Genomic DNA, 8779 nt, shown 5'->3' on the forward strand with positions numbered 1-8779 from the left:
GATAAACATCAGATTTTCATTTTTGGGTGAACTATCCCTTTAACATTAGGCATTAGCATAAAATATGAACAAATGAAAGAGGTTTGAATACTTCTGCAAGGCACTGTATATACTATATATTAATATTTAGGAATTTTTCATATTCATTCTTCACAGATGTTTACCCTATATTTTGAATTACACACTGCATTGCACTGCATTCTGTTTTAGGGTTAAAAGAAATGCCCATAAACCTAACAGAAAACATACTGCTAATTTTCTGTTAAGACATTAATCTGTTTTCGCAATGCATGAACAGTTGGCATTATTCATGTGTGTACATACATGGTGAAGTAGCCTATATCAGATTTTATATATTTTGCATTAAGATGATTCACTAGCTTCTTAACCTTTTGATGCATGAGTGTATCGATTTGCATGTTTCTCTGAAACGGAATCGTATCATCGCAGCTTCACAACCTTCACCCTTCACTCTGGTGTAGCTGTCTTTCTTCTTTTCTGTCTATGTGATCTATGCGTTTCCTTGGAGAGGTATATTTCAGGATCAAGAATCATGCATTACTTCCTGCTGGGATCCTCAGTTATGGCGCTGATTTACCTCTCAGGTAAACGACTGATTGATATATTAAAAACTGCTGTTGTGTTTGACCTTTAAATAGGTTGCTGTCTGAAATGCTACATTTTGAATCCCTTTTAAAGCTTTTCAAGTGAGTTGTTAGGAAAGCAGTAGTTTATAATTGATTAATGTGATTTTTATTTCACATCTGAAAGTTGCAGGATTACAGTTTGCATATTACAGTTGCCCTAGACTTGTTTTCAGTGTTGTTCTTCCTTTCCATCTGTGAGTGAAAGAGGAAGTCCCATCGCTTCAAAACAAGTTTGCATTAGCCAGATATCCTTTTTACAATAAGCATGAAGTTCATGCTTTAAAGCAGTTTATAATACTGTGAGATGTACTTGCCTGGAAACTTGAAAATGACCTTTGAAATACTGTATTAAACCGGTTCTGTCTTATAAGTTTTCTCTTCATCCATCTCATCTTTGCAGCTGAAGGAAATATCCATGTGTTCCAGAAGCCACGATTTCTTGGTGTTAAGACGGGTCGGACTGTGATAATATACTGTGTGCCGTCTAATCCGTCTTTGCCGAATCGTGTAGAGTGGTTCAAAGACCAGACGCACAAAGTCCAGCTCAAGGAAAGCCACAGAATAAGGATAATGGAGAAGGATGATCAAACAAATGCTTCCATTAGCATAAGACAAGTGGAGACTGAAGACAGTGGCACTTACTTTTGCAAGATGAACGACACGTTTGGACCGGGAACTGAGCTACAAGTGTCTAGTAGGTGTCAATTTGTCAATTTGCTTTCTTCTCTAGCCTATACACATGTATACACATATTTCTCTGTTTTTTCTCCAGGATACAGTGATCCCAAAACTATCTTGGCGAGATCGAGAGTCAAGGATGTGATCATTTTCATTCAAGGTTTACTGTTGATTTTGTGCATTGCCGTTCCTCTGGTTCAGTTTTACAAACTGGTAAGGGCCACGACTTTTCCACAGATTGATTTATGCACTTTTCTGAGTAAAGCATCTATTATCTTTTACCTCAGTTTTTATCACCATCTGACAGTGGTTTCTCATTGTGTTTCAGGACAAGAAAGAAGAAGCCGATTATGAAGAGCCTGAGGATGATCACATATATGAGGTGAGCGCTTCGGTTCATTTGGTTAGCTTGTTACTGTCATTGTGTTGGTTTACGGTTGGACGAGTTTTCAGCTCTGAGCTCTGTAGCTATTGTTGCATGCACTTCCGGAAGTGAAAACACGCACAGTCTGTTGTGATAGTATATATACTTGTGATTTTATGAAACATAGGAGAATTTCTAACCTCTCCAAATTCAAGCACTCGAATTTGATTGGCTGAGCGGCGTTACAAGAGTGTTAAGATAACAGTCCATTAGTACACTCTTAGAAACAAAAGGTACAAAAGCTGTCACTAGGGTGGAACGTTTTTAAAAGGTACACTTTTGTACCTCCTAGGTATGAACTTCAAAGAAGCAAAATGTGACCCTGGACCACAAAACCAGTCATAAGGTTAAATTTAAAAAAACTGAGATGTATACATCATATGAAAGCTCAATAAATAAGCTTTCTATTGACGTATGGTTTGTTAGGATAGGACAATATTTGGCCGAGATACATTTATTTGAATATCTGAAATCTGAGGGTGCAAAAAAATCAAAATACTGAGAAAATCACCTTTAAAGTTGTCCAAATTAAGTTCTTAACAATGCATATTACTAATCAAAAATTACATTTTGATATGTTTACAGTTGGAATTTTACAAAAAATCTTAATGTAACATGATCTTTACTGAATTTCCTAATGATTTTTGGCATAAAAGAAAAATCAATAATTTTGACCCATATTTTGTTGTGATGATACATCTTCTGATGCACCAGGGCACATCATCAGTGATGTATCCTGAGGTCATCGGGTGTTTCGGGTCTCTCGAACATCAGACACCCTCACTCAGGGGACCCAGCCGAGGTTGATCAGGCCTCAGCTTGTGCCCTGGCAGCTCAACCACGGTTCCGCTCTCTTAATCCAGAGCCACCTAGAGGCTTTCTCCGCTGCCTCTGTGCTGTTGCAGATGGCTCTTCTCCTCCTTTCACCTGTGATGCCGAGTGCAGTATATGCCCTGTAGAGGGACTGTCCTGCAAAGCCTCTGCACCCTACCTCTACAGGCAAGCACCTTGCCTTCCAGCCTTGTTCGTGGCAGTCGCTGACTAAGTCCTGATACTTCCCCTTTTTCCGCTCAAAGGCCTCCTCCATTCGCTCTTCCCATGGCACGGTGAGCTCCAGCATGACAACATTTTTTGTTGCCTCAGATACCAGAATGATGTCAGGTCTGAGTGAGGTCTTGACTACATGCTGGGGGAACTTGAGCTGCTTGCCCAGGTCTACTGACAGCTGCCAGTCCTGTGCAGTTTGGAGAAGCCCTGCTGTTGCTTTCCTTATTCCTGGCTTCTCTCCGGCTCTAATGAAGCTGATGGTTTGCTTCCTGGGTCTGGACTTTTGGCAGATGGAAACAGCACTAGCGATGCTCTCTGCGATGGTCTTGAGCACCTGGTCATGACGCCAGCGGTATCGGCCTTCCCCCAGAGCTTTTGGACAACAGCTCAATACGTGCTCAAGGGTCCCCTTGTTCTTCTCGCAGAGGGGGCATGCTGGTGATTCGGCCAAGCCCCAGCAGTGCAGGTTGGATGGGCTGGGAAGAACATCATAGACCGCCTGGACCAGGAACTTAATGCGTTGCGGTTCTGCCCGCCACAGGTCAGTCCACAAGATCTTCCTCTCCACAACTTGCTCCCATCTAGTCCATGCGCCTTGCTGTCTCATCCCCACTGCTCTGCTGGTCCTCTCCTCCTCCACAGCTGCTCTGACTTCGTTCTGAACCAGTTGCCGCCGCTCCTTCCCCCACGCTTTGTCATAACGCGGGGCTGCAACGACTCCTAGTCCAGCCCTTCCTCTGGCCACAGTTCCCACAAGAACTCCATGGCGCAAACGGGACTCTGCCTGCTCCACTGCCACCTCTGCTCTCCATTTCCTGCCAGTCTTGACTACCACCCCTGCCCCAGAGACTTTTGGGTCTGTTGATTCCCGGAACTGCAGCACCTCTCTTGCACGCAAAACCTTGAACTCCTCCTCGATGGATTTCAGAGGTAGTGTCAGTTTGCAGCTGTTTCCATAGAGTGCGATGTTGCTTAAGCTCCGCGGTAGACCCAACCATCTCCTCAGGTAGCGGCTGACTCTCCTCTCCAGGTCTGTAATGGTGGAGATCGGGAATTCATAGAGAAGCAGGGGCCACAGTATCCTCGGCAGAATCCCGTGCTGATAGATCCACGCCTTGAATTTGCCGGGTAGGCCTGTCTTATCGACGCTCTTCAGCCATTTTTCCAGCTCCTCACAGGTGTTCTTTATTGAAGCTGTGTCCTTGAGGCTGCTGTCAAAGTACCTCCCCAGGCTTTTCACAGACTTCTCGGAGATGGTAGGGATTGATGTTCCTGAGATCGAGAACCGGAACTTGTCGACCACTCTGCCCTTCTTCAGGACCAAGGATCTTGACTTTGCTGGCTTAAAAGACATCCTGGCCCATCCCAACAGCCTCTCTAGCCCACTCAAGATCCATCTGGCTCCAGGCACTGACTCGGTGGTTACTGTCAGGTCGTCCATGAACGCACGGATTGGTGGTTGGCGGATCCCAGACCTGGACTTGGGGCCTCTACACTCTGGTTCAGCAGATTTTACCAACATGTTCATTGCTAGTGCGAACAGGATCACAGAGATGGTACAGCCTGTGATAATTCCAACCTACAATGTATTTTTGGCTATTGCTACAAATATACCCCAGCGACTTAAGACTGGTTTTGTGGTCCAGGGTCACAAATGGACTGTTTAGGCATAAAGATGTACTTTTTGAAATTTCCTTGTTTGTATCACACCAGAAAAAAAAGATCTTTTTTCTTAGTATTTTGACTTGTTTTCCAGGAAAAATATCTAAGCCTTGTTAAATCAAGATACATTTACTTGAGAAGCAAAATTACTTAAGTTGTTAAATGAGTAATAATAAGTGAGATTATACCTAAAATGAAGAAAAAAATATCTGCCAATGGGGTAAACAATAACAATAACAACAACAACAAAAAAACATGATATTTGTAGATATTTGTTGCTGTTTTAAGACTATTTAAATTGATACATTTTCACAAGTATCAAAATTAAGTGAGTTTATACAAAATAAACAAAAACAAATCTGTGGGGGAAAAAATAAAATAAAGAAGAAACTTAATTCAAAGGGAAAACAAATATTTTTACCCCATTAGCAGATATTTTGTGTTTTAATCATAAAGTCACTTACGTTTGATACATTTTCATAGTTATCAAAATTAAGCAAGTTTATGCAAGTATAAGAAAAAAAAAATCTGTCAGTGGGGAAAAAAATTCAAATTAAAAAAGACACTTAATTCAAAAGGAAAACAAGTTTTATTTTTCTTACCCCATTATCAGATATTTGTTGTTTTAAAGTCACTTAAATTTGATACATTTTCAAAATTAGACAAATTTAGTGAGATTATACAAAATAAAGAAAAATAATCTGACAGTGGGGTAAATTTTTTTTTTAAAAATGTAATTCAAAGGGAAAACAAGTTTTATTTTTCTTACCCAATTAGCAGATATTTTTTGCTGTATAAGTATAAAGTCAGCTAAATTTGATACATTTTCACAATTATGAAAATTAGGTGAGTTTGTACAAAATAAAGAAAAAATCTGTCAGTGGTGGAAAAATACTAAATAAAAAGAAAAAAGAAACTTACAGTTTTTTTCAGTCGCTAACAAGCGTTTGTCCAAACAGTTGTCACATTTTCAAAACTCTAAACACAATTAGCACAGCATCTGTCTTTTGTGGCCATACCATTCACACATTTCATGTCGTTTTCACCCAATATGCAGTCAGTGAACACATTTCCACAATGCTTACATTTTCTTAACAGACAAGCTATACCTCCCAACAAAATTATGGATTGTTTTTGTAGTATTTACGAATGTTAACACACAACAACCCACAATAGCAAAAACAATATTCCAAACCTTAGATACAGTATAAAAACCTCTGCTTCTGCAATGATATCAGTTCAAAAACAATATCAATATCAAAAATATATCTCAGCTGATAATAAACAAACAATTGAGTAGCTGATTTATGTTGGGTAAATTGGGCCAACCACAGCTGATTCCAGTCTGGCTTAGACTCAGAGGCAGTCATTTTTTTTCTATTACATTTACACTTATACAGTAAAATGAGGACTTTGAGGAGTGATGTTTTGGAAACAGGGTTGGGGTCAATTCAGGAATGAACTCAACAATTCCAATTCAAAGAAGGAAATGGAATTGGAATTGGAATTCAACAACAATTACAGGAAACAGAGTTGGAATTGAATTGGAATTACAGGAAGTGGAATTCAATTCAGGGAAATTCCACTGAATTCCATTTATTGCTGTTTCTGAGCATCTATTTGTGATTGCATTTAGAGACATACATTTTAACTTTATTTATGATGCTTTACAGTTTTTTACAGACGCTAGGACACATTTCTCAATACTTAGGTCACTTTTGCAAAACTCTTCACACAATTCTCCTAACTGACTTTCAGCTTGGCAAAGCAGTTCATTTCACATTCAAAATGCACTACAACTACCAAAACACTTTATTCAGGTCTCAAATAAACTTATTCTTCCAGAACACTAGCAAAGGTTGACAGCCGACAAACACACTTTGTCACCCACAAAACAATGACCTAAAAAACACTAACAACATGTAGCATTACACAGTGTTTTCTTGTGTAAAACAAGGAAACGTCTGTTTATAATTGCAATATATATTGTTTATAACTGCAATATATGTTACTGGAATGAATCAGACATGATGCAGAATTCGTCAATATTTTATGTTGTTTATTTATTTTTTATTTTTTGTTACTAAGTAATTCCAAAATACAAGAATTTGTATACACACCATCCACTGATACAGATACAATAGTAATGCTAATCTACTGCATTTTTAGATTTGAAATATGTTTCAATAAAATATTGCTGTTGAATTTTGCTGTCTTATTCAGTTTTGCATTATGTTATTGTTTGGAACATAAGCTTAACAGTTTTGAAAACAGTATGTAAGCATGTGCAAAATGTGCTGTATGTACAAAGATTTTTGGTAGTTGTTGTGTCTGAGTGAGAAAAGAATTCTAGAAATTTGAGAGATGTAGTCATTGAATGCATTTTGTGCCAAAACAATGATAATTGATCCTCAGTTTAGTCCACATAGACTTCTGTTGTGCTCACTGTGTGAAGAGTTTTGCAAAAGTGACCTAAGTATTGAGAAATGTGTCCTAGCGTCTGTAAAAAACTGTAAAGCATCATAAATAAAGTTAAAATGTATGTCTCTAAATGCAATCACAAATAGATGCTCAAAAACAGCAATAAATGGAATTCAGTGGAATTTCCCTGAATTGAATTCCACTTCCCTGTAATTCCAATTCAATTCCAACTCTGTTTCCTGTAATTGTTGTTGAATTCCAATTCCATTTCCTTCTTTGAACTGGAATTGTTGAGTTCATTCCTGAATTGACCCCAACCCTGTTTCCAAAACATCACTCCTCAAAGTCCTCCTTTTACTGTATAAGTGTAAATGTAATAGAAAAAAAATGACTGCCTCTGAGTCTAAGCCAGACTGGAATCAGCTGTGGTTGGCCCAATTTACCCAACATAAATCAGCTACTCAATTGTTTGTTTATTATCAGCTGAGATATATTTTTGATATTGATATTGTTTTTGAACTGAAATCATTGCAGAAGCAGAGGTTTTTATACTGTATCTAAGGTTTGGAATATTGTTTTTGCTATTGTGGGATGTTGTGTGTTAACATTCGTAAATACTACAAAAACAATCTATAATTTTGTTGGGAGGTATAGCTTGTCTGTTAAGAAAATGTAAGCATTGTGGAAATGTGTTCACTGACTGCATAACAACATGAAATGTGTGAATGGTATGGCCACAAAAGACAGATGCTGTGCTAATTGTGTTTAGAGTTTTGAAAATGTGACAACTGTTTGGACAAACGCTTGTTAGTGACTGAAAAAAAACTGTAAGTTTCTTTTTTCTTTTTATTTAGTATTTTCCCACCACTGACAGATTTTTTCTTTATTTTGTACAAACTCACCTAATTTTCATAATTGTGAAAATGTATCAAATTTAGCTGACTTTATACTTATACAGCAAAAAATATCTGCTAATTGGGTAAGAAAAATAAAACTTGTTTTCCCTTTGAATTACATTTTTTTAAAGTTTTTTTTACCCCACTGACAGATTATTTTTCTTTATTTTGTATAATCTCACTTAATTTGTCTAATTTTGAAAATGTATCAAATTTAAGTGACTTTAAAACAACAAATATCTGATAATGGGGTAAGAAAAATAAAACTTGTTTTCCTTTTGAATTAAGTTTCTTTTTTAATTTGAAATTTTTTCCCCACTGACAGATTTTTTTTTCTTATACTTGCATAAACTTGCTTAATTTTGATAACTATGAAAATGTATCAAACGTAAGTGACTTTATGATTAAAACACAAAATATCTGCTAATGGGGTAAAAATATTTGTTTTCCCTTTGAATTAAGTTTTTTCCCCCACAGATTTGTTTTTGCTTATTTTGTATAAACTTACTTAATTTTGATACTTGTGAAAATGTATCAGATTTAAATAGTCTTAAAACAGCAACAAATATCTACAAATATCATGTTTTTTTTTTTTTTTTTACCCCATTGGCAGATATTTTTTTTCTTCATTTTAGGTATAATCTCACTTATTATTACTCACTTACAGTTTTTTACAGACGCTAGGACACATTTCTCAATACTTAGGTCACTTTTGCAAAACTCTTCACACAGTGAGCACAACAGAAGTCTATGTGGACTAAACTGAGGATCAATTATCATTGTTTTGGCACAAAATGCATTCAATGACTACATCTCTCAGATTTCATGAATTCTTTTCTCACTCAGACAAAACTGTTAAACTTATGTTCCAAACAATAACATAATGCAAAACTGAATAAGACAGCAAAATTCAAACAGCAATATTTCATTGAAACATATTTCAAATCTAAAAATGCAGTAGATTAGCATTACTTTTTTATCTGTATCAGTGGATGGTGTTTATA

At 37.1% G+C, this 8779-nt stretch overlaps 2 protein-coding genes across 2 annotated transcripts in view; one reads left to right on the forward strand and one right to left on the reverse strand.

Moving 5' to 3' along the window:
* The first annotated feature begins 477 nt into the window (after positions 1 to 477).
* Positions 478 to 2556, forward strand: LOC141298332 (B-cell antigen receptor complex-associated protein beta chain-like). The gene is made up of 5 exons (XM_073828832.1): positions 478 to 605; positions 1048 to 1341; positions 1420 to 1538; positions 1654 to 1707; positions 2464 to 2556. Exons 1-5 carry the CDS (start codon positions 554 to 556, stop codon positions 2554 to 2556), a joined length of 612 nt encoding a protein of 203 aa, XP_073684933.1. The 5' UTR covers positions 478 to 553.
* Positions 2557 to 2563: 7 nt separating this feature from the next.
* LOC141298333 (uncharacterized) overlaps positions 2564 to 8779 on the reverse strand; it is a 7190-nt gene continuing 974 nt past the window's right edge. The window contains exon 2 of the mRNA XM_073828833.1: positions 2564 to 4375. Within this exon, the coding sequence (XP_073684934.1) occupies positions 2564 to 4375 (1812 nt within the window). The remainder of the gene's footprint in view (positions 4376 to 8779) is intronic.

This window comes from Garra rufa, chromosome 22 (assembly GCF_049309525.1).
Source record: "Garra rufa chromosome 22, GarRuf1.0, whole genome shotgun sequence".
NCBI lineage: Eukaryota > Metazoa > Chordata > Actinopteri > Cypriniformes > Cyprinidae > Garra > Garra rufa.

What these genes read in the sequence shown, in the direction of transcription:
- LOC141298332 (XM_073828832.1), top strand. Translation starts at nt 554, where the DNA reads ATGCATTACTTCCTGCTGGGATCCTCAGTTATGGCGCTGATTTACCTC. An exon ending in AACTGAGCTACAAGTGTCTA is followed by an intron (nt 1,342 to 1,419) that starts GTAGGTGTCAAT and finishes TTTTTTCTCCAG; the next exon opens with GATACAGTGATCCCAAAACT. An exon ending in AGGATGATCACATATATGAG is followed by an intron (nt 1,708 to 2,463) that starts GTGAGCGCTTCG and finishes CTGATGCACCAG; the next exon opens with GGCACATCATCAGTGATGTA.